We start from the raw sequence: 26,704 nt of genomic DNA, 5'->3' as shown, positions 1-26,704 counted from the left end.
CTCATGTTTACCAGAGTTGGCAAACCACATAATCAAGATCTGTCCTCATAATTTTGATATAATCTTTGTAATTCTTCTTTATCCCTTTGGAATTCAGGAGGCCAAATCTGTGTACAATAATCCAGGTGCAGTCTTATCAAGACCTTAAAAACAGGCAAAATGACTTCCTTATCCCTACACGTCAAGGTTCACTTCACTATCGCAGTTATCCTCTCAGTTGTATTTGCAACTTTTTCTATATGTGACCTCTAAACTTCAAATTCCTATCCACCATTATGCCAAGATCCCTAATCTCATGAGTTTCTTATAGCATAACTCTACTAATATAATATAATATATCCCACTGGAAACCATATCACAACAAAGTGCATAACTTTATGTACTACCATTAAACTGACAGCCATTTTTGCTTGCCCAAATTTCCAGCCTATTCAAATCATTCTGTAAGTGCTGGATATCAGTAACGAGCATTCCTGATTGCCCTGCCTATCTTTGCATCATCAGCAAACAATTGCACATCTGCTGTTAGATCCTTCCTAATGCTGATGAACAATAATGACCCAAGGACTGAATACTGGGGTACACTACTGTTACTTTACTTGGTTACTTTAAATCCGGCAGGTTTACAACCACCGTATGCCACTTTTTGATATCTGTCTGTCAACTATCCACTTATCCAAGTCAAGCATTTATATTCCAAACCCATATTCTCCAGTTTATGCAACAGCCTTTCACATGTATCCCATCAAATGCTTTAGCAAAATCCAACAATATCATAGTATATCTATTCCCTTTATCCAACTTGTCCTTAACATTGCTATATATGACTGTCAATAATGACATAATCAGATTTTTTCTGATTTTTTGCATCTTCTTTCCACATGAACTTATCTCCATCTTTATGTTGGAATATGGTGTTAGTATGAGTAATCTATATCCTGAACTCGTTGTTCTAATATATATCCAGCATATATTTACCATTATTATTAGATTTGCCTTTTCTTCAGGTTTTCCCAAAATGCATATACAGTAAACCCTCGATTTAACAGACTTTCGGATTTAATGGACAAAATTTCCGGTCCATATGTCACGTGAAAATTAACATCCTGTTAATTTTAAAATGCTTTTAAACAAGATTTGCTTATAATTAAATTAACAAGTTATTTTTTTATTAATTTCCTATTATTTTTAACAAATTTTTGCGAATAGGCCATCATATGTTGGAGAAACACTGTAGTAATTTAGCTGACATAAATGAGTCACTGCTCGTACAACATGTTCGCCGAATGATTAGCACGTGATCACACTAATCGCGCTGTAATTGGTTCTTTTGTCGCGTGCCATGACTTTCTGTGGCAGTTTTAATGCATGCTGGCCGATGCATTCAGAAAATCTACTTTATTATATAACAGATTTCGGATTTAACGGAACACCCCCTCACCTGAATTAGTCCGTTATATCTAGGTTTTACTGTATTAGCCTGGTGGGATTCATTTTGCACTCTTTTTTTCAAGTGTATTTGAAATTGCTTTCTAGTCAAGAAGTTTATCTGTATGTGTGATGTTGAATGCTATTGTTATTTGTTCCTTTCCTTGATCATTATTGTCCAAATATAGCAATCTGTTCTTATTATTTAGTAAGATCCTACCTGTTTCTGTCTCCTTTGGTTTTCAGTATGTCAGAAAATGGTCTCAGTAATGCTACTCATGTGTTTGTGATAATTTTTCAGTTCTTCCACAAGTTTGATTTCCTTTCCATTAATACTCTTTATACTGATGTTTCCCATCTTCAGTTCTTGCAGTGCTGGGTTTCATCATATTCTACTAGATGTTAAGTTTGATTTTGTTCAGTAATCGACTTTTCCCTGTTCAGCCTAGTTCCCTGACAGAAACAGCAGGGCCATGTTTAAGTTGTAACACCCTGTGAAATGTTATCTTGCTTTTCCATCATATGTATTTCTGATTTAAGCTGATCATCATCATCACCACCATCATACTTTTCAAGGATTTAGGCCTAGAATGGCCTATTACAGTCTTAAAAGTCATCTTTGAATCTCTTTAGAGGGTTGGCTAAAACTATATGAATGGGCTAAACTATAGTCCATTCACACTAGTACTGTGAATGAGTAATAAGAAACTGGTTCACATTTGACTTGAAGAGGTCCACACAGTGGCGCATTCGGGATTTAATCTTGGAGGGGGCCGAGCACTCAAGATTTAATCTTGGGGGGGGGGGGGGGGGAGTAGACGATTTCAGAATACACACTACGCATTGCATACGAGCTATGACTGAGCATCTGCAGTGATTGCCAATACATGATACTCGTGATCTCCTCTGGCCCAGCTCGAGCAAACAAAGTAGCGCCCAAGCACTACTTCATTCGCTTTGCATTCACAGCAGTCAGGATTCCCGAGTGCTATAGGGTATTCCCACCTTATGGGATCGCTAATTCATAAGTGCATAGAAATAGAAGACACAATATAAATTTTAAAAATAATAATAATTTTAATTAGGAAAATATTTTTGGAAATTTTTCTAGTTTTTTTTTTCCATTTTCTTTTGGGGGGGAGGGCAGGGCCCCTTGGCCCCCTCCATGGGTGCGCCAATGCAGTGGACTGTACTCCTTGAAAAATGTGGTAGAAGACTGTTCCAGAGGGAAGTAGTGGAAGGGATGAACAAAGAAGAGGAAAAATTTGTTTTGTGCGGTTGAACTGTGAGAGGGTATTGGTCAGCTGCTGCATGCATTTGGATGGACTTACAAGAGAGTGGAGGAATTATTATTATTTTCCTAACCTCCATGGAGTTACAAGACTCATCGTTATTGATGTTAATTCTGATGAACAGTGGCCATAGAAGTATTTATAGAAGATGCAGGCTGCAGAAGCTGAATGCTTGTGTGAAAGTAAGTGGAGTATTAGTAAGAGAGAGGTGTCAATCAATCTAATTTCTCTTTTTTGTATGGAATCTGCTATTTGTAGGGAGCTCTTAGGACACCACTCCAGTTGTGAGAGCAGTATTCGCTGCTTGGGTAGATTTGTATAGAGTAACAAGCTATTTGGCATTAAAGTAACGCCTTGAGTGAAAGAGAAAGCCTGATTTTTTGGGTTCAAAGGAGGCAGTTCCGAGATGATAAATCTCATCTTGAATAGAGATTTGGGTATTGTGAAGGGTAAGATTAGTGGAACAGGGTTCTTTTTTGTGCAAAATAATGCACAGCTGTGTTTTGCTAAAGTTGGCAAGGTTATCTTGATCTCATTGATGAATGTTTTGAAGATTAGGATTTAAGGTAGTAGAGGTTAGGGTTTTGCAGGTTTTGTGCTCTGCAGATTTTATCAAACAAAAAGGAGAAATTCAATATCCTGTCCTCAGTGAAATTGGGTATTGGATTTGCAGTCATCTGGAGTAGATTGTTCATATAGAAGGAAGATGGTGGACAAAAGGATAGTCTTGTGGCACCCCAGCATTAGTTGTATAGTTGGAAGATAAGGAGCCATCCACCATCACTTGAAATGAGCATCTAGTCAGAGAACTGGCTACTCATTTGTTGAAGTTAGATGGCAGGCTGAATGATGGGAGTTTACGTAATAGATCTTTATGCCAAACTTTGTTGCACTTTAGACTCACCAAACTTTTCATGCTGTTTGTCCAGAGATGGGTGACAGAGGTTATTAGATCCCCTGTTTATCAGCAGCGATGGAATTCATACTGCCCATTATTTATTAGATGAGTCTTCAAGATAGTGCAGAAGTTGGGTGTGTTGATGGTTCTTTCCATTATTTTAGAAAGAATTAAGGTGAAAGAAATTGGATGGTATTTTTAAGGTAAAGATTTCTCACCATTCTTAGGAATACCTATTCCTGATATGGACTGATTTTTAGACTGCAAAATAGATACCCATGGAATAAGAAAGTCTAAATAGGCAGCATAGAGCGGGACCAGATCTGGAGCACACTCTTAGGACAATTGGAGGAATGCTATCAGGGCCAGGAGACTTTTTGGTATCCAATTTGAGCAAAATTTTTCTGATCTTTTTCTGGTAAAAGGTCAAACACGACATTGAGTGTTTGGAATGGTAGAGGGACATTTACCATGATCAGCTATGCAAGAATTGGAGAAGTAGGAAGCTGCTAGGCCAGTTTTTTGTGGGTGATGCTGATGCGGTAGTACCACCTAAGTGTAACTGTGGTGGGAATCGTGTTGGACAGAAGTGACTTTGGCTAGAACCCAGAAGGCATGACTGCCATTTGGACAAGATGAAAGTTTCCTGGTTTTAGCTCTCTCAAAATCACTTTTCAATGTAGTGATAATTTTCTTGCAGCAATTCTGGACTTTGATGCAGGCAGTATAGGAAGATGGCGTTTTGGATGCAAGGCAGTTGTAGTATGCCTGATTGTTCTTTCGTACAGGTTAGCACACCTGTGGGAGAACCAAGGCTTAGATAAGGGATGTGAATTAGGATGGAGTAGGGAATAAATGATTCCATGCTGATGAGAATTATTTTGGTGATTCATTCTGCACATAGGTTTTCTCAGGCTGGAAATGGCAATCTCACCAAGGAAATGAAACATAGAAGTTGTAGAGATCATCCCACTTGGATTTCTGGTAATGCCATACAACAGGTGGATGTGAATGGTTGTGCTTGTGTTTCTCCATGGGGGAAGAGGTCTGCACTACATTGTAGTTTGACTACAGTGAAGTCACTACACTACATACAACATTCACTGCATACTTAGATGGGTCACTAGTGATGAAGAAATCCAGAGTATTTTTGATTATCTGGTATTTTGGTAGGCATGTTGACAATTTGTGTGAGATCATTTGTGATTGCAAAAGTTTCAGCTTCTCTACTTGCTTGATCTGTGCAGTTGGAAATGGACATCCAGCTGATGTTGTAGACATTGAAGTCTATGAGGACAATGATTTTGTTGTTGGAGAGCTGGATTGAAGAAAATCAACATTTAAAGAAAGGTGATTGAATAGTTCAGGGTGGTTGTGTTGGCATCGGGAGAGAAGTAGAGACAGCATATGAATTTGGTAGGGTTGAGGTAGAGTGATTTTTAGCCGAAGGTCAAAATTGGGAGATTTCAAGTTGGATATCTCTGGCATGGTATATCAGACCCTATCTCTGAAGCAAAAAGAGTCAAGGAGTGTGATTGGGAAAACAGATGAGTAGTGTTTTGGGAGGTTGAGATTTGAGTTTCTTAAGTTTTTTAAGGTGAGACCAAGACTGCATATATTTATGACATGACATGGATATAGAAAGTTATGTGAAGTTTGCTGTTGACCACATGGATCCCACACGTTCCACAACGATGTAACAACAGAGCACAATTTCCAAGTAACACAATCCAAAATGCCACATATATCATCATTGTATCCAGTTCAGTACCAGTTATCCAGTATTCTCATTATTTTTTTAGTTTGTTTTAGTCATCAATCTGAAAACCAAATCACAACAAGCAACACCAAACTGGACAGAATTGTTCAGATTCTCCCGGGACAGACAGAGGTGGAAAGAGTTCATTCGGCCTAATCATCATCCACATAGATGATGGAAGAGAGAAGAAGTCATCAATCTTCATGATAAGTTGTTGCTGCTTTTTTTTTTTTTAAGGAAAATTGGTAACTACATCTGTGATTTTTATAAACATGGTTTGATTTAATTTTTTGTCCTCCCCAGACACAGCTGAAAGAATAAACACTGAACTTTCATTTTGGATTACACATGAATACCTAATGTAAAGACATCCTTGTATTTGAAATTTGCAAACAATGGAAAAGAGTGATATGAACCATACAAACCAATATGCGACAATGCCATGATGATCTGGCAACTGAAACATATCATATGCTATTCAGTTTATCTCAGACTGATCCATCTATCAAAAGAAAGATTCCGGTCGACCACATGTTTATTAAGATAAATAAAAATAAACAAACCCGACAAGTTTCGTATGTCATTTGACTTACATCTTCAGGGGTTAAAGGTAACTAAAAGTTTAAACACAAGAAATTAGAAAGTTACCTTTAACCACTGAAGATGTAAGTCAAACGACATACGAAACTTGTCGGGTTTATTTATTTTTATTTATCTTAATAAATATGTGGTCACAATACCAGAATCTTTCTTTTGAACTGCTAAACCACAGAAACCTACACCTATGATCCATGTATCCTTCAGATTATTTAGCTTACCCTATAGAGATACTTAAGCGCTGATTATCATTACTTATTACCTTAAATCTTGCAGACTCACATCCCCCCCCGTATACCACTTTTTGATATCTGTCAGTCAACCATCCCCCTATCCATGTTAATATTCTATAATTCTATAATATTCTAACGTAGAGAGATGAGTGGTATGATAGAGGGCAAGAGAAATGAATAAAATAATGAGAGTGGGGAGTATATAAAGGTTGAATGATAGTGAAGTTTTTCACTATCATTCAACTCAATTCATCCTCTCAATTGATATCATATCAATTGAGAGGATGAATGGCAAATAAGAGTGGTTGACTTGCAGAGAGAGACAGATGAGCTGAAAGAGCAGGTGGAATGTCTAGGAAATGAGATGAGAAGTGTGAAAAATGAGATTAGGCGAATGGAAGAGACAAATGCAAGGCAGAGTAGGAGGGAGAGAGAGTTATGGGAATGGTAGAAGAGGAGAGAATAGGAACAGTAGAAGAAAGGGAATGAGGGAGAGTTATGGGAATGATGGAAGAGGAGAGAATAAGAACAGTAGAAGAGAGTTATGGGAATGATAGAAGAGGAGAGAATAGGAACAGTGGAAGAGAGGGAATGAGAGAAAATTATGGGAATGATAGAAGAGGAGAGAATGGAAACAGTAGGAGAGAATGGAAACAGTAGGAGAGAGAGGGAATGCAAGGGAGCACTACAACCAAGGATAGAGTGATGTCAGGAAGGCAGGTAAGTAGGGGGAGTACAGAGAGAAAATGTTAGATGGGGGAGAGAGCGAGAGAGAGAGAGATGGATGCATGTGAGCAATCAAGGAATAGAGTGGTAAGAGGTGTAATGTATGGGGACTCAATGATTTGTGGTGTTCAAGATAGGATGCGTGAGGAGTGTTTGCCTGGAGGAACGATAGAAAGTGCGGCTATGGCAATTAAGAGGGGTGGATGAGATGATTGTGATGGTAGGAACAAATGACTTGAGTGGTAATGTAAATTGGGCAGCGAGAGATATGAGATTCTTGCTTGAGGTTGTACGAAAGAAGACACAGAGAGGAAATATAGTGTGCGTGTTGCCTAGGTATGATAGTGACAAGCTGAGCAGAAGAGCAGTAATATTGAATAACAAAATAACTAGAATGTGTCAGAAGAGAGGATTGGAATATTATTATTATTATTATTGTTCCGGGAAACTCCAAGGAGTCAACAGACTCATCGAGGGAGGCCCTAACATCATGTCAAGAACAACTATTCAACATTCACACAGTATCTATCATACCTTGCCTTGAACTCATTCACGGTCGTAGCACCCACAACAGACTCTGGAAGCTTATTCCACTCATTTACCACTCTCCAAGTAAAGAACCTAGCTCTAACACCCTTGTCAACCACGCTCTTGCCCAGCTTCCGTGCATGGCCCCTAGTCCTCCCACCACCAGTCATATTTTCAAAAATATCTTCTGGATCAATCTTATAAAAACCCTTCAGTAATTTGAATGTCTCAATCATATCACCCCTCCTTCGCCTATCGTCCAATTTCTGCAACCCACAAATCTTCAACCTATTCTCATAAGGTTCATTCCACAGACCTGCTATCATCTTGGTCACTCGTCTCTGGACCCTCTCCACTTCCTCCCCATCATGAAGAAACCCTGGTGCCCATAGCTGGGCACAGAAGTCCAGATGGGGTCTTATCAAGGCTCGATAAGAGTTTCTTTGTTTCTTTATTTGCAGCTCAAGCTTAATGGTGTTATTCATCCATTTAACCCCTACTTGATTTATTATTCGGACTCTAGGTATACAGTCAGCCATTGCTTCATGCAAGCACTTCTTAACTACCTCCCATGCACTATCAACTTCTAGTCCTTGCAGTTGTACATGCCATGGCACTGAACCAATCAAACTCCTAAGCTTGTCATACTTTCCAGCCCGATAATTCCACATGTACCCTGTCTTAATTGAAAATTCTACACCTTTAGCCACCTCCCAAGTCAAGACCCTATGATCACTCTCACCGATTGGTGGCAATGTGGTCATATTTGTTACAGCCAAATCCTCAGATGTAATTACTAGGTCAAGCACTCTCTGACCCCTAGTATTTTCCATTACATGCTGTCGCAGATAGTTATCCCTTGATAACCGCATAAAATCCAGTTCCTTCCTCCCGTGTGTCCTCTCCTCACTCCAATCAATGCGACCATAGTTGAAATCTCCCATAATAATCACCCTCCTTCCACCCATTTCTTCTATTTGCTTGTGCATACGTCACCACCATCTTTTCCATCACCTGGTCTATAGCAGCACCCAATTGTATATTTAGTTCTGCTAGCCACAATCTCACACCAAATGGCCTCAAATGTGCTCTTTTCTCTATCCTGCAATTCAACTTCTATTCTCCTTGGCTGGAGCTCATCAGCTATCATCAACAATACTCCTCCCCCCATTTTATTCTCTCTGTCATTCCTGAACACACTATACCCATCACATTCAATCCCACTAGTTATATCATCTACAGTCAGCCATGTTTCACTAATACCTATAACCTGTGGTCTGGAAGTGCCAACCATGGCCAAAAACTCTTCCTTCTTGTTCCTAATACTTCTAGTATTAGTGTACATGAATTTAAGACCCCCATTAGCCCCAACCTTACCTTGATGCCTTATATTAACTATCCCACTCAGATTTGTTGTCCTTATTTGCTCTGGCATATTATATTCATTCTTACATTCAACTGCCTCCATAAGGACTGTATCTCTACTCTCCCCCCCCCCAACAAATCTAGTTTCCCTGAATTTGCACATCCACTACATTCAGCAACACTTTCTCACGTCTTCTTACACCGTAACCATTCAAATGCAAGCCATCCATCTTATATAGATCCTTTCGCCCATCAAACTCACTCCACACATCCACAAATTCCACACCACTCATCATACATAACCCACGCATAAAGTCATTCGCAATTATAGCCCTCCTTTTAAACATTTCACTGTCATACCGTGGCAAAAGACTAATCATTCTAACTCTCTCACTCTTTTCTTTTGCTACCTCAAACAATTCATTCAGGTCTTCTATCATTTCCATTTTATCTCCTTTCAAATCATTCGTACCTGCCACAACAATCATTTCTTTCACCCTTTCCTTTTGCTCTCTAATAGACGCAGTTACGTCTTTTATGGTCGCACCAGGTTGGTACGATTTTGTCAAATCCTCTACTAACACACCTCGTACTAACGAGTCTCCATACAGCACTCTATCCTTCATTTTGTTCATGTTCACATTCATACGTCTATATTTCCTGTCATACCTTTTATTATTGGTTGGTTCATTCAGTCTACTTTTGTTCATGCACTCTAGCTGCTGTTTTGCTCTTTCTCTCGCACTATTCAACAACGCGATCTCACTCAATGCATCTATCTCATCTTTTTTGTTCTCTGAGAAACCATTTATACTATCATTCACACTCTCACAATTTTCATGTACAACCTTGCCATTTCTTGTCATATCCCTATTTCCTTCATTCTGAAGGTTGACAAAAATATCACACTCACGATCCGAAATACACTTCAATTCCTCATTCTCCCTACATTTTCTACACACATTCAATCCTTTATTATCATCTAACCACACTCCGACCGCACTCCGCAAAGCGTACATTTCACAGCTAGTACACTGACTCATTTCTTTTATGCTACCGTTCTCTGATAACGATGGCGAACCTTCATTACTGGCCGCCATTTTCCTTCACACAGGTGCCATAATTATTTGCAACATGTTTTGTCAAATTATACGTTATAACACACCAAAAATAGACGCACTAAAATACGCAAGGCAAACAAAACAAAACTACACAATATTAAGTAATTTGTATCGATAACTGAAAATGATACTTATCTTATCTGGAGCTTGCACGAACACTACACATTACAAATTCATCTAGCGGCGACTTCCCAACATAGATTATGTTATAAAACACTTTAGTACACTAACCACGCTAATAAAGCTCCAATAATATACCAAAATTACACACTTAAGTCCATTAAATTGAATCCAAAACACCAATAAATCAACAAAAAACACAAATCTCTCAGGAGCTCTCCGATAGCACGTCCGTTCACCAGCTAGCCTCGACACCAAGATCCTATGTGGATGCTTGGAGGGCGTTTGAGGACAAAGAGACTGTTTGCGAGAGACCACTTGCATTTGAATGAGGAAGGACGTAGGCATCAGGAGAGATTGCTGTTCTGAATGAGTTGGTGTGTCCCAGGGTGGATGATAGCAGGGGGTGTCCTCTTGTGGGAATGGGTACTTGGGAGGAAAGGGGATGACATCAGGTAATGCTGGGTATAGAAACAATGGCATTTTTATGCTTTATACTAATGCCAGGAGTATTTGGAATAAAGCAGAGGAATTGGTGGCGCTGATAGCATCAGCCTGGCTAAAGATTATTGGGATCACTGAGATGTGGTTGACAGAAGAGGATATTATAACAGGAATAGAAGTAGCTGGGTACAGCATATTTCGGCAGGAAGAAAGCATGGTGGTCGAGTACTGCTTATGATAAGTGATGACTCATGTCCTCTAAGAGTGGAAGCTTTGGAAGGCAGTGACACTAATGATTTTGAAAGCATATGGTGTGAGGTAGAGGTGGGCAAGACAGGATATTTAGTGGGGTGTTGCTACAGACCAAGGAGCACAGAGGGTGGGGACCAGGAGATGTTTAGACAGTTGAGTGTGGCAAGTGCAAGAAGAATGATTGTTATGGAGGATTTTAACTACAGCAGTATAAATTGGGGAGAGGAAGATGCATGTAGCAATAAGGGAATAGAATTTCTAGAATTCTTGAGGGACAAATGTTTTAGGCAACATGTAATAGAGGGAACAAGAGGTTCAAGAGTTTTGGATTTGGTCATAGCATCAGAAGAGTTGATAATAACCGAGATGACATCTCTCCCACCAGTTGGAGAGAGTGACTATATAGTTTTGACTTGGAAGATGAATAGACATGCAGGAGTATCAAAGAGACGGTAACATATGTTCCAATTCCTCCCTCCATGAAACTTGGGGAAGTTTCATGGAGGAAAGAATTGGAAGGACGGGTTGTCATTAGTGCTTGTGAAATTGTAAAGGAATATTTGTTAGCAGCAATAGTAAGCTGTATTCTACGAGTGAAGAAGATGACACAATTTGGAGTAAAGTGGATGACAAACAATATTAAACAGGAACTGCATGTGAAAAAGAGGCTGTGGAAGAGATCTAAGGAGACAGGTGAAGAGAAGATGCATGAAGAATAGAAGACACAGGCCAGGAGAGTGATTAGTATGGTAAGGAAGGCGAAACTAGAATATATGAAGAGATTGGCCCTAAGATCCAAAGAAAATCCTAGGGAATTTTTTAGCTATGTGACCAGTAGGAGGAGAAATGACTGAAAGAATGACATTGTGGGATAAAAATGGGAATAGAGTGACTGATGCAGTGGACAGTGGAATTGTTTAATCAACACTTTATTGGAGTATTTCATTCTGGAGGAGTAAATTTTAATACTAGAGGGGATAGGGCAGGTTCGAGGTTTAGAGGTGCAGGAGGAGAATGTGTTCCAAAATACTGAGTACTCTGGATGTCAGTAAAGCAGTGGAACTGGATGGTATTTCACCACGAGATTTGAGAGAATGTGCTAAAGAACTGACAGACCCTTTGACCTGGCTTTTCAATGAAAAGTCTCTCTGCGGAAAAGGTGCCCAGGGAATGGAAAGAAGGTAAGATAGTGGCATTGCATAAGGGTGTTAGAAGACTGGAAGTGTCTAATTATAGGCCATATTGTGTGTCATCAGTAGTTGTTAAGATCTTGGAGAAATTAGTGGGGGACCGTATACAGCATTGGGCAGATTAGTGTAATATTATCTGTGAAAGTCAACATGGATTTGTGAAGGGGCACTCTTGTTTTAACAATATGCTAGCCTTTTATAATAAAGTTACAAGGGCAGTAGATGAGGGAAAGGCATATATTGTAATTTTCTTGGACTTAGTGAAGGCATTTGACAGGGGTGTCACATGATAAGCTGATATTTAAGTTGCAGCACATGGGTCTGGGTGTCAGGTTGGTCAGCTGGATTCAGGATTGGCTGTCCGATAGGTATCAGCGAGTTGTGTATAGTGGGGCAGTTTCAAGGAGGCAGAGGGTTACAAGTGTGGTCCCACAGGGCTCAGTACTGGGACCTATATTGTTTAACCTTTATATCAATGACATTGTCAGTGGATTGCAGGGGGATATTCAGTTGTTTGCGGATGATGTGAAGTTGGGAAGAATTATTAGTAATAGTGCAGATGTGGTAGCCCTGCAAGAGAATTTGAATAAGCTAGACAGATGGGCAAATGAACGAGGGAAACGGTTTACTGCAGCAAGATGTAAGGTCTTGAGGTTTGGGATGCTGCATACTCTATGGGAGGAGCTATACTGGAGGAAGTAGGAGAGACTAGAGATCTGGGGTTGACGATTGATAGAAACCTGAAATTTAGGGAACATATTTCAAAGGTGGTGAAGGTAACACAGAGGATTGCTGCTATAATGAGAAGGACACTGACCTACAGAGATAAAAGAGTTATCGTTCCATTGTATAAGACTCTGATCAGACCACACTTGGACTATTGTTCTCAGATTTGATCCCCAGCATTTGAAGGGGATAAATTAACTGTGGAAAGGGTGCAAAGGCAGATAACAAAGATGGTTTCAAGACTGTACAATGTTGTTATGAGGATCGGCTGAGGGAATGTGGACTACAGAGTTAGAAAAAGGGGAGGTGATATGATTGAGACTTTTAAATTGTTGAGAGGTGGTTACAGGGTTGACACTGTGAGTTCTTTCACTTGGTTGAACAGCGGGAAGAAGTGATGACAAGGAGCCATCCCTGGAAGTTACGAAAGGAAACTGTGAGCAAGAGGGTGAGGAGTGGTTTCTTTGCACGGAGTGTGGTTGAGCCATGGAATGCATTGCCTGATAGAGTAGTGAGAGCGAGAACAGTCAATGAGTTTAAGTTTTGACTTCATGGAGGCATGAATAATAATAATAATCAAAACCCATATTCTCCAATTTATCTAACAGTTTACCATGCTATATTCTGTCAAAAGCCTTAGTAAAATCCAAGGTATCACGGTGTATCCATTCCCCTTGTCTAGTTCAATGGTATCATTGTTATAGAATGTGAGCAAGTTGCAAGAACATGACCTTCCCTTAGTAAATGCATGTTGCTCATTGCAAAGTAGAGATTCACTGTCAGTTCATTTCTGATTGAGCCCTAACCAGTTTTTCCAAAATCTTCACCACCACTCCTGAAATATTAATCGTTGATAGTTGGATACATCAGTCTTTACACCACCCTTGTGCATGAAATTACCATACATTCTTTCCATTCCTGCAGAATCTTCCCTATTATGGACTCATATTAAACAGCCTGGTCAAAGGAATAGCCAGTTCAGCTGAACACTCTTTTAGCGCACGTGCTGATATCCCATCAGTCCCTATTGCTGAATTGTTATTCAATTTGTGCAACAGCTCTAATACCTTCTCTTCATACACCTGCATTTCTTCATCCAGTGAAAAGATAGCGGTGAGCTCAATGTCGCTTACACCAGGTTGATAGCTTTTAACAAAATGGGTACTCATTAGTTGAACAACGTCCTCTGCATCTATAACCCTCATGCCATCTGGATTTAGAGAATTATTCTTTCACATTCATTCTTTCTTTTACTTGCAGGATATTGATAGAATTCTTGTGGGTTGTCTTTAGCGTGCAGAGCCAGTTTCTTTTCATACTTGGAACTTTGCTTTCCATACAACAGTTGTGACTATTCAAGCCTGATGCTTATAACATTCATAATGGACATCATACTTATGCACATGGTATTCCTTCCACATCGTCCTTTTCTTGTGAATCACTTGTTTAATAAGATTAAACATCTATATGACTTCTACCCTATTTATTCTTCAAACTCTCGGTACTCATTCTGATATTGTATCATTTAAGTATTGTTTAAATGCTTCCTATGCACTGTCGATATTCTTTCCATCCAGCAACCTGTCCCATTCCACTGAACTCAGTATACTCCTCAGTTGGTCATAATTTCCTGCTTTGTATTTCAGTATGTAACCTTTTCTGAGTGGAACATTCATAAACATAGTCACCTTCCAAGTGAGCACTGCATGATCACTGTCACCAACCTGAGGCAGAATAGTTACATCTTTAAATGAAATGTCGTCTAAAACCATAATCAAATCTAACGCTCTTTGACCTCGAGTTCCTTCTGTCACATGCTGCTTGAGGAAGTTATCCTGCAATAGCTGAATAAATGCATTTTCATTCTTCTCACGAGATTCTACTGCTACCCAATCAATATTTGGATAATTCAAGTCTCCATTATGATTATTTTTTTCATGCTCATCTTTTCTATTTGGTTATGCATTTCTTCATCACTAGCAACCAATCCATCAGGTCTGTAACACACCCCACTATGTAGTTGATCTTGTTAGATTCCACCTCACACCGGATGGCTTCAAACTCACTGCCTCACGAAATATTGTTAGTAGTAGTAGTACTACAATCATAGGTCTCAACTGTAACTGGATTCAAGTCATCCGATATCATTAGCAGCAAGCCCCCTCCTCTCTATCCTTCCTAAAAATACTGTAATAACCTTGACACCCGATATCAGTTAGTCTGATTCTGATAGCCAGTTCTCACTAATACCTACAATCTGAGGTCGCAACATATTTACTAAGACAACAAACTGTACTGTTTTGTTTCTGATACTCCTAGCATTCGTGTACAGTCATAATAATCTACCTGTTTGTTCTTTTGTACAGTCTCGTCTGCAGTCTGCCTGACATAGTTGGACAACTTGCAGATCTCTATTCTTCTCTAATGCCTTTGCACGTTTGATGGGTACGAACTGGACAAACACAAAGCCTAAATCGTTCTCTCCTCATCAACATTTCCTTGACAAAGCCCATTCCCATCATTAACACAGTTATATAACATCGTCGCTCTTACACTCGCATTCATGCCATTCTTCCGTTTATAATTTAGTGTTAGGTCTCCTACTAGTTATTAGTTTTTCTAGACTCCTGATACCAAATGCATTCAGGTGTAAGCCATTCCTCTTATACAAATTCAATCTTTCCTCAAACTCACTCCACACATCCAAAATCACACAGCCTTCTCATCAAATTGTTTGCCATTAGTCCTTCTTAATTCATTTTTATCATAGCGAGGTAAAATACTACGATTTTTGTATGAAGGGAGAGACTAGAGACTTATAAGATCTCTCACACCTACATACTGAACTTATCGCCAGTTAAGTCATTAGTACCTACTAACTACGATTTCATTTACTTTTCTGTATATAAAGTATATAAATTGTTCTTTGAGTCTCCTTATCTAAGTCAGCAGTAATAGTGCTTTTTGATTAGAAAGATTCAAGATGTTAAAAAGTAAAAAACTGTTACAAACCATAATCAACCGATTATAATAACTATGTTATACCAACTAGTTTCACCAACTAAGTCTGTTGGCATCTTCGGGGTACATACTAAAAAGTAAAAAACTGTTACAAACTATAATCAACCGATTATAATAACTATGTTATACCAACTAGTTTCACCAACTAAGTCTGTTGGCATCTTCAGGGTACATACTAAAAAGTAAAAAACTGTTACAAACTATAATCAACCGATTATAATAACTATGTTATACCAACTAGTTTCACCAACTAAGTCTGTTGACATCTTCAGGGTACATACTAAAAAGTTAAAAACTGTTACAAACTATAATCAATCAATTATAATAACTATGTTATACCAACTAGTTTCACCAACTAAGTCTGTTGCTTAGTTGGTGAAATTTCCAGAGCTTTTTGGTCAAGAAATGCACTTGATCATTATAATCCCATTAAAAGTATTTCCAGAGCTTTTTGGTCAAGAAATGCACTTGATCATTATAATCCCATTAAAAGTATTTCCAGATTCAAGATATATGAAATTTATAAAAGCTTTTCAGGTGAAGGATCTGATAACAATATTTTATCATTGTTCCATGGCTGCCAACCTCTGTTTACTGACATGTTGTCACCCAACTTCCACTATATAATGATTACATTTTTCATAGTATTATACATGATTTTGTAATATGCTGCACTGTAGCATGTATGTTGCCCATCACTTAAAAATGTGGTGGGTGAGAGTTGGGGAGTGCATATTTGATGAAATTTAGACATTGGAAAGAGCTGGGTGATTTCGGTATCAATATCACTGGTTTCAGTGACACTGATGGCTGTGCAACAGTGCTAACAGACAAAAAGTAGTATGATCCAGGGGGAGGAAGACTGGCATGATACATCATTGGATTTAGTGTTATAGCTAAAGATATAAAGAATCTGAAGAATGGTGTTGTGTGTGAAGTCATTTGTTTAACTTCACTTGAGATTCAGTGAATCTCAAGGTAAAGTGAGGGAGGAAGTGGATGGTATAAAAAATGAGTTAATTTTACTAGAGGCTTATAAGATCACTTACACCTATCTTCCTTTCATTCCCATAAATTCTGAGAGGAAGTTATGGGAATGAGAGGAGGAGAGAGTATGGAAGAATCCAGGGATCAGAAAAGGTTGAGAGTGAAGATGAACAAGGGAGAGATAAGATGAGAGGAAAGTGGATAAGTGAGAGGACAAGGGGGAGAGAGAAGACATGCAAAAGTAACAAGGGGAAATGAATTTATGTGGAATTATAAGACTAGTGACTACTCAATAATCTTAGAAATCAGCTAGCAACAGTTAATTTATTTAAGAAATAATATGGCAAATTTCATTCCTCAAGTGAAAAGATAACATGACTCTGTGTAAAGTGAATGATTAATGAAATCAAACAGGAATTGCAAATGAAAAAGAGGTTATCCAAAATATAAAGAGAAAGATGTGGAGAGCAGTTTCATGAGCAGTTATAAGATTCAAGCCAGTAAAGTAACTTATATAGTAAAAAAGACAAAAATGGAATAAAAGGGAGACTAGCATCTTGATTCAAGGAAAATCCTAAGGAATTCTTTTATGCGGCTAGTAGGAGAAGAAATGATTATTGACAAATAACCCTATTAAATGGAAATTAGGGTCAAGCTACCAATGCAGATGACATAGTGGAACTGTTTATTGGAATATTAATGACAGCAAGACTAGATGGGATTTCACCAGTGTTTAAGAGAATGTGCTAAGAAACTGAAATACCTCCTTTCACTGGAGAGTAAGATCGCATTGCATAAAGATGATGGCAGAATGGAGACACTAAACTATAGACTAATTTGTATTTCTTCTGTAGTTGTTAAGATTTTGGAGAAATTGGTACAACATAGGAGGAGTTCCATACAGCAAACACATAATCAAGCCTTGTCTGATCTTCATGAATTTCTTGAAAAAATTAATTCAATAAACCCAAGAATCAAACTTACCCTGGAAATAGAAGATAACCGTTGTCTTCCTTTTCTGGATTTCTCATTCTGTGTTAACCGAATGGTAATCTACAGTTCTCAATATGTAGAAAACCAACTCGTACTGGTAAATACATTGATTTTAATTCACATCATCACTTTTCAGAAATATGGTGTAATCAGATCTTTTGTCAACAGAGCTCATAAAATATGTTCTACAGATTCTCTTCTAAACAAGGAACTGTTTATTATCAGAACTACTTTTATTCTAATGGTTATAATGCAAAAACTATTGGAAAAATAATGATAATGTCCATCATCCTAACCCACCTCAAGAAGAAATTACCAGAATTTGTATTATATGTTAAAGGACTTTCAGAAAAAATAGCAAGTAAGTAACAAAATAGCAAACTTAGTAACTTCATTATCTCACCTAAAGACAAATATCCTTCTCTTTCTTATCCTGGAGTTTACTGAATCCCCTGGTCTTGTGGCTTACGTTATTATGGACAAATTGGTCATTCTGCACAAATTCATCTTGAAGAACATCAGGAATACATTTCAATTAAAGAGCCCAATAAATCTGATTTAGCAAGCCACACATCTACAAAACACAGGATCCAGTGGAACAAAACCAAAGTGTTACACGAAAGTTATTTTCTTCTGGAAAGGCTGTACAAGGATAGCTGTGAAGCACACATTCGCAACCCAAACCTGAACAGAAATGATTGCCTAAAACTTTCTCAATTTTTCAAAGTTATGCTGACTAATACCCGCCATTCATATGTTCCTTAATTTGTAATTTATTTTAAATATTAATACAGATGGAGCTATTCTCCTGCAACTGATGGTGTACATAATATCACGTGCTTTCAATTGAATTGTGCTCTTTTTTGTGGTTTCTGATAATTGTATTGACAATGGCTATGAAACTTAACTGAAAATTTTACAAACATTTTGAATTAAATGCTCCTCTGGTAATAATATTAATGATGAATAATGATAATCATTGTATGATTATCTAGTTGGTGATGCTCTCCAGCCAATAGGTCATGTGTTCAAGTCTGACTGAGGATTTGGATATTTATGAATGTCTTTAGGTGGTATATGAATTCCACTACCTAGTAGACCAGTTAATTGAAGAACTGAAGTAGCTTTAAAAGTTTTACATGGTTGTTCTCTACACCAGGATTTCTATATTAACCCTTAGGCCAGCCACCACTCCATTATAGTGGGTTTACACACACACATATGAAACATTGACATGTTTTCTCCTTTGTTTACCATGCATATTTTGAATAAAAAAAATTTTATGGTCATAATGATTAATAAAACCATATTTTAAAATATGATTCTACAACTAATGCTATCTGTTTTCCCCCTAATTTTTCTGAACTCGCAAAACATAGATATGCAAGTTCTTAGCCTAATTAGAGGAGTATGGCAGAATCATGTTAAAAATGAAGATATTATAAATTAAAGATACCAAGAAATTATATGCTTGGTTTAATTCTTTATCCAAGTGTAAGCAAACAAAGTTTGTGCCTGAAGTATCTTCAGGACTGAGGCAACTCGTGGCAAAGGTGGACCAAGCTCTCATCTCTACTTGTCTTAGTATCTCCCATAATGCAAAGCACATCTCCTTACGGACATGTATAATGCTATGCATTAAGGGAAGGGCCACTACCCAGACCAGTTTCAACCTTTATTTAGGTGTCTTCATTTAACATTAACATTTCTGGCTAGATGGGTGAAGCAAAATTGCTTTTCATATTCCCCTTTGTCTTGTAATGGTAGGACTTTAAATGGAATGTTTGTGAGCTTTATGCTCGCCCATTGAGGGCAGTGAAGTTAGTTGTGTTCAGCTGAACTTAAGATAGACTTTGGTCTTTTATATTTGTTGATTTCTTCTTCATTATATTCCGAGGCTTCCTTGATTAAAGGGTTTGGGTGGTTACTTGTCTTGGTAAAGAACTTCTCAGCTAGATTTTTGAGAAGGGAAGAAGGTGTCTTCAGTGGAGCCAGACCCAAGTCATATTTTCATTATATGAGTTGTCAAAAGGTGTAACACCTTATTATTAAAATTCTCTGATTTAGAGATAGTTGTTGAAAGTTTTTTCACTTGGTTATACTATAAATTAAAGATATCAAGAAATTATATACTTGGTTTAATCCTTTATCCAATAGTAAGCAAACAAAGTTTGCACCTGAAGTATTTTCAGGAGTGGGGGAAACTCGGAAGGAAGAAAGGAACTTGATATTGTCAGCATTCAAGAATGTGTGAACAGAACTCATCTAAGGTGGTATACAAATGGTAGAGGAAATGTCATCGAAATAGCTGTCTGATGGCAGGAAGAAGAAGAAGAAGAATTAGAATAATGTCAAGATCTCAGTGGAACTAGAATTGCCCTGCAAGACTGAAATATAAGATATTTCTTATATTTTCTCACTTTGCATATAAGATATATGGAAAGCAAGTAATAATGTAAACGTACTGCGCAGCATAAATTTGCTCATTTTGATCTAATTTGGAACTTCCTCAGCAATCTTTCAGATGTAATCAGACGTTATCAGAGGAACAAAATTTATTTTGTTCCTCTGGAATTCCTCTAATAAAGCTGTGAAATTATTTTATTTATAGATTCAGCATTCCAGTGGTCCCCAGCACATGCATGTAATATTTTGAATAAAAAAATTTATTCAAAGGGATAATTTTCCTTCTCTTATAAGGAATAAGCAGGTTAAATAAATTAAATAAACAGGTTGGTGTATCTGATAGGATGCTATTATAGGCCAAGGAATGCAGAGAATACAGATTGTGAAATGTTTAGGCAAATTAGTTGGGCATGTAAAAAGAAGGTGATCCTGATGGGAGACTTTAATTACAGGAATATAGACTGGAAGGAGGAGATAGTGTCTGGGAACAAGGAGAGCAAGTTTATGGAATTTCTGAGAGATAAGTATCTTAAGAAGCACATGATTGAAGCAATTAGAAGCTTTAATGTTTTGGATTTGGTGATAACATAACTTCACAAGATGTAGTTGTTAATGAAGTGTTGACACTGCTGCTGGTTGGTGAGAGTGATCATGCGGTACTTGTTTGGGAAGTGATGAAACAAGAAAAGATCACTGCCAAAAATGGATACATGTGGAAGTACAAAACAAGTGATTATAGGAAACTCTGTAGTCAGTTAGCATCAGTACGTTGCATAGATAAGCTTAGCAGAAAAGATGTTGACAATGCATGGAAACTCACAAGGCAGTATCTGACAAAAGCAACGTATGACTGCATACCAAGGGTTAATCGAGTACTACATCCGCTTTCACAAGTACAGCCATTCTGGTCTTGCTGACCATGCTCTGGATACACGCCATCTGAGATTCCAACCATGAATCTCAGGTGGATTACAACCATCTGAGATTCATAAACTGCTAATATGGCCCTCCCAGTCTCGGCCCACGAACATGACACACACTGACAAAAAAAAATATTGAACATTTCTACTATAACATCAGTGGGTGGCACCTCCAGCATCTTCAATTATTCTTTTTATACTGACCAGTTTTTCTACCTGCTGCATAACTATAGAATTCTCTAGAATTTTGGCCCATCTCTTTTCATGTACCAGTTTCACCCCACTTTGTCATCTTCTTATCTGTTATGTTCTCATGCAGATGAATAGTTGGGTGGCCATTTTCCACTTAGTTTTTGTGTTGTTTGTGCATTTTTACAATTCTCATATTGCATCCCAGATTATATCTCTGAAAGAGATGAAATACTGTTCTGGAAACTATTAAACCACAGTATTAGCCTCAACCAGCACAAAAGTCTAAATCCGTGATTTATGGCATTCATGACAACTTGACATGGCCATCAATAACTGATCTTAGGAAGCCTCAATAGTCACAAAAGACCTTGTAAAGACTTGGGTTCAAATCCCATTTATGATATGAGAACCATCATCAGGTCTTCAACCAAGAGTTAGACAACCTCATATGGAGGTGGAGTTTTTTTTTTTTTTTTCTTCTCCTGGAAACATTACAGGAAAACATGGGATTCTCTGTCTTCATTTGAAATTTAATAAACATTTCAGTTGCTTCTCATTTCTTGAAATGCATAGTGTATTGTGTTTACAACCATTATCAATTTTTCTTCAGGAAAACTGGTCCATGAGCACACAGATCTAAAAAAAAAAAACTCTAAAAGTTCTCGGCCTCGACCATAGATGGCAACACTATTGGTAAGATTTTTTTTTTCTAAGCTGGTACATCTATCATAAGCATCCATGTGAAATTGCAAGTTATTCTATCAAGTGGGTTTGTTTTATACTCTGTCTGAAGCAAAAGTGTTGTCTGTATCCCTTGAAATAGATAAAATTGAGTATCATGTGGTTGAATTTTACAAAGAATTTTATAACATAAAATTCTTTGTAAAAGAAAGTTTAATGCCAAAAGAAATTCATTCGAAGTTCATAAAAGTTTATGGGCAATCTTTTCCTTCGTTTTCGACAATTAACAAATGGGCTGCAGAGTTTAAACGTGCCTGTACCAGCCTTGAAGATGATCCATGTGAAGGACATCAAAAAAGTGTAACCACACCAGAAATCATTGATATCAAGTGCATGATATGGTATTGGATGACTGGCGAGTCAAAGTGCATGAAATTGCTGAGACTATAGGCATTTCAAAAGAACGTGCAGGATATATTTAGCATGAAGAATTGCAAATGAGAAAGCTTTGCGCAGTAATCCACCCAATATTATATTGCCATAACCCATCTCCAAAATGAAGTTCTCTCTTACCCTCAAATTTATCCCATACTCAAGGCCTCTCTTCCTACATATAGTTATCATATCATTGATTCTATCTCTTGCACTTCACAAAGTATTAATTCCAACCAGTACAGCAATTTCTTTCCTCTCCACGCTTCCTGTTGTCCCTCTTTTCGATGTTGCTCAGCAACTAACTAGCTAGGAAACTAAGTTGTGCTATTACATTTTTATTTTTTATTTTTATTTTAGTTGTGTGCAAGAATTTTGTGTGTGTTTGTGATTATTAATTTATAATTAGCATTTGGAAGCTTTCAACTTTGAATTTTATTAACATGGTATGTCTTTCTAGATAAAGCCCGTATACGTGTGCAGATCTCTGCTGCCCATTCAGAAGAGGATATAGATAAAACTGTAGATGCCTTCATTACTGTTGGGAAGAAACTCAGCGTGATTTAAATATCTTAATCTACTCTAATATTTATACAAAATAATCCCTTCCATTGACTTTAAAACAGTCAGAATCTCAAAATAAGCTTGTTCCAAAAGGTTCCTCATATTCACTTTATCTTTTACAGGAAAATGAAGGATTCCCCTGTCTTCAGTTGAAATTTGATAATCATTTCAATTACTTCAAGATTTCTTGAACTGAAAAGTGGTACTGTGTTTAACAACCATTATCACATTTGTATATAACAGAGATTATGTATTTAAAAAAAATAATAATAATAATTTCCAAGTTTTAAAGATGAAACTTGAAGAATCACTTGAAGCTGTGAACTTTTCTTTCCCCATACCATTTTCTTCAAGGCTTGACCTACAGCTGTTCAAAAAACATACCTACTGATTATTTCTTTCTCCCCCACTCCACACTTGGTATACTGTGTTATAAATCTTGCTTATCAGAAGTTTTGCAACTTCTCATGTATGAAGTGTGTATATACATATATCACTAAGGCTTTAAAATATTCATTATAGTGAACTTCGATGATGTCATAAATCATATCCCAAAATTATTTCATGGTAATAAGTCAGAAAAAGGCCATTACACCTTAGTTGGTGTTCATTCAGAAAAGGGCAGTCCAGTCAATAAACAACCCCTCTCACAAATTCATTCCACTTTCTCATAGATATTTTCTTTCTACCTTTTCTAGAAATATTTTGATGGGTACTGCTCCAAGAACTAGCTACCATAATTCCTCCTCTAATTTTCTTCCGGGCATGTAAAAACACAAGCAACTGTGATCAATTTTCTTATTCATTTCAGCTCTGTACTTGTCAGATCAAAGTGTTATCCTCCACTTTAGTTCTATCTTTTGCTGTTCTTTGAGTTCTATCTTTTGCTGTTCAGCCATCTTCAGAGTGTTTTTCTGCAAGACATTAAAGAAATGCATTGATTCCTTCTTTCTTCAAAATCATTTACCTACACACAACATGCTTGTGTTATGTATTTAGGTATATGTAAGATTGTGACATGAGATACAATCATATCAGGTTAAAATATATATATATACACACACAGTCGGGTCTCTTTTTACTTTTTATGTGGTAGATATGTTCCACAGAAAACCGCATATAAAAAATCACACAAAAAAGACCTAACTTATGTTGAAAAATTAGGGATACAATACATAATTTTCTAAAACCTCATAAAACTGAATCAATGAATTAAAATAAACCTAAAATTGCATTAAAAAAAGTTTATGAAAATTCAGGAAAATAAGAATGCCTAAGTTTGTTTTAAAGCTTTATTCATTTAATTTTATTGAAAAGTAACAATTTTTTTTTTTTTTTTACATTTTGTCATCAGAATTATCATCGCTGTTAGACAATATTCGGCAATGTTTACGAACTGGTGCAAAATCACTTTCATCACCAGAAGAGATAGTCAGCACATCAAATCTGTATAGTAAAGTTAATGGTTCTTCACAAACAGAATTAGCTTCACCCTCGTTCTGTGCTGATTTTTTTCTTCTGACAGGGTAAGCATTGATTAAACTTTGCGATGATGAATTCACTAATTTTTTATACAGCTTGTGATATCCAGACATACAGTTCTTCAGCTCACGTTGGAATTTAAAGGCTCGTTCAGAATTTGTGTCATTAACAAGAAAATGATTTTTCCAATTTATTGCACAGTTCAAGACCTTCTCGAATTATATTTGCAATGAGGGGGGACAGGTTTTTCTTCCACTTCACTATAGTTTTCTGGATCTTCGACGATATCTAAAGTTAATCGATATCCAATAATATCATCGTCACTTAAGGCATTATCCACAATCTATTCGTCTACATCATTCTGGCTGAATGTATCAAAACCTTCTCCACCAATTTCATGTGCCAAATAATGATTTCAGCTGATAATGTTGATGTTTGCATGGTTGGTCTGTTTGCAACACATCCAGGCCAAGCTGCTTTCCAGCAGGCATTAAAAGTTTGTGGTCTTATTTGAGCGATAGCAGATGCAACATGATTTAAGCAGTCAAAAATAGAAATTTTTTTCCAAATGTCAGTTACTGTTAATGATTCATTTTCTAGTTTATCCAATATGAATTGAAAAGTGTGCTTAACGTAATATTTTTTAAAAGTAGCAATTATGCCTTGATCTAATGGCTGAATGATGCTTGTATTGGTTGGAAAAAACACAACTTGCATATTTGGATGTTCTAAATGTGGATGACTTGGTGCATTGTCAACAATTAATAAAACTTTAAAATAAAGAGCTTTTTGCTTCATATATGTTTCCATGTATATTTACTAGGAGGGGGTTTCAACATTCAATCTCCTGATGCATTGCTACAAAGTAACAACGTTACTCGATCTTTGCATGCTTTAAACCCACTTGCTCTTTTCTCAGACTTTGCAATGTAAGTTCGACTAGGCATTTTCTTCCAAAACAATCCTGTTTCATCATCATTAAACATTTGATTGGGACAATATCCACCATCTTCAATAATTTTGGCTAACATCTCTTGGAAATTTTTGGCTGCTGCTGCAACCTTGCCTGTAATCTTCACGTTATGAAGTGCATTCCTTTTTAAAAACCCGGTTAATCATCCTTTGCTAGCTGAAAATTCTTTATCAGCCTGGGAAGCGGAAGTAGACGGCTCTAATTGCTTCATCTGTTCATAAAACGGAAGTGTTTTGTTTAATTAAATAACCACTTATAGGAATTCTTCTTTGAGTTAATTCTCCAATCCAAATTGAGAGTGCTCGTTCCGTGTTTTCTAATAAATCATCTCTTGAGAACGATAATAATTTGGCACTTAGTTTTGTGCCAGAAATAACAGATTTTCTTATTGCGACTTCATTCTTTTTAATTGCTCTTATAGTAGATTTGCCTAAATTAAAATGTTTACCGATTGCCGTAGATCCCTCTCCTTTTGGTAAGTGATCTAAAATTGCAATTTTCTTCGGTGCTTTTTTTCTCCATTAGGCCAAATTAAATCTTTAGAATAACAATTAGCAAAATTTAGATTTTCGATAATAAAAAGACAAACACATACTCACATGCAAAATTAAACTTCACGAACACTCACTGCTTACATGTTATCACATTACGCCAGAATGTGCTGCAACATGCTGTTCATTATGTACAATGGCGATGAACAAATTGGTCAACAACACACGAAATCACGTGCTTCATAGGTAAAATTTTCCAACTGTTATACAAGTAAAATAGTTACCACTTTAAAAATTACAATGATCATAAAAGAGAAGTTCCCCCGTGTAATAATAAACAATTCATCCCACAATATGGATTGATTACCCCAGGGCAGGGCCGGCTCCACCAACAGTGCAATACCTGCATTTGCATGGGGAGACAAAGTTGGCATAAACTATACGAAAAATAAGGGGGAAGGGGTGGCAAAATTCCTAGGTGCGGCCCTGCCCCAGGGTTTCCCAAACTGTGTTCCGCAACAAGTTCTGGAATTTGTCATTTTAGTTTTCTAAGCATTTTTCATGAATACATATGTTATAGTGGAAATATTCTGAGGAGAATAACATTTGTAAATATGTTGAAAAGCTTAGATCCAGAACATCTAGATAACAACTGTATAGCAAATGTTAGTGACCAAGCCGTGTATTTTTAAACGTGGAAGTATTCATGAATTATCGTTAATTTTCACACATTGAAACCTTTCAACATTCGGGAAAGGGAATACCGCTGTGTATGTCCAGTCATAAAAATTGCCTGCAAGCCAATTACAACAATGTGCGGTGTATCCTCTATTCTCAAAACTGAACGAAATAACATCTGTGTTGCAAATGTTAGTGACCAATC

The 26,704-nt window shown here is 37.2% G+C and overlaps 1 protein-coding gene across 1 annotated transcript in view; it reads left to right on the top strand.

Moving 5' to 3' along the window:
* Gcat (Glycine C-acetyltransferase) overlaps positions 1-25,154 on the top strand; it is a 443,581-nt gene extending 418,427 nt beyond the window's left edge. The window contains exon 12 of the mRNA XM_090401262.1: positions 22,772-25,154. Within this exon, the coding sequence (XP_090257388.1) occupies positions 22,772-22,878 (107 nt within the window). The 3' untranslated portion in view covers positions 22,879-25,154. The remainder of the gene's footprint in view (positions 1-22,771) is intronic.
* The last annotated feature ends 1,550 nt before the right edge of the window (positions 25,155-26,704 follow it).

Source organism: Typopeltis vanoorti, chromosome 12 (assembly GCF_054136105.1).
Source record: "Typopeltis vanoorti isolate ZY-2024b chromosome 12, IOZ_Tvanoo_1.0, whole genome shotgun sequence".
Lineage (NCBI taxonomy): Eukaryota > Metazoa > Arthropoda > Arachnida > Uropygi > Thelyphonidae > Typopeltis > Typopeltis vanoorti.
Note: the sequence above shows the minus strand (reverse complement) of the source record. Positions and strands in the feature narration are given on the sequence as shown.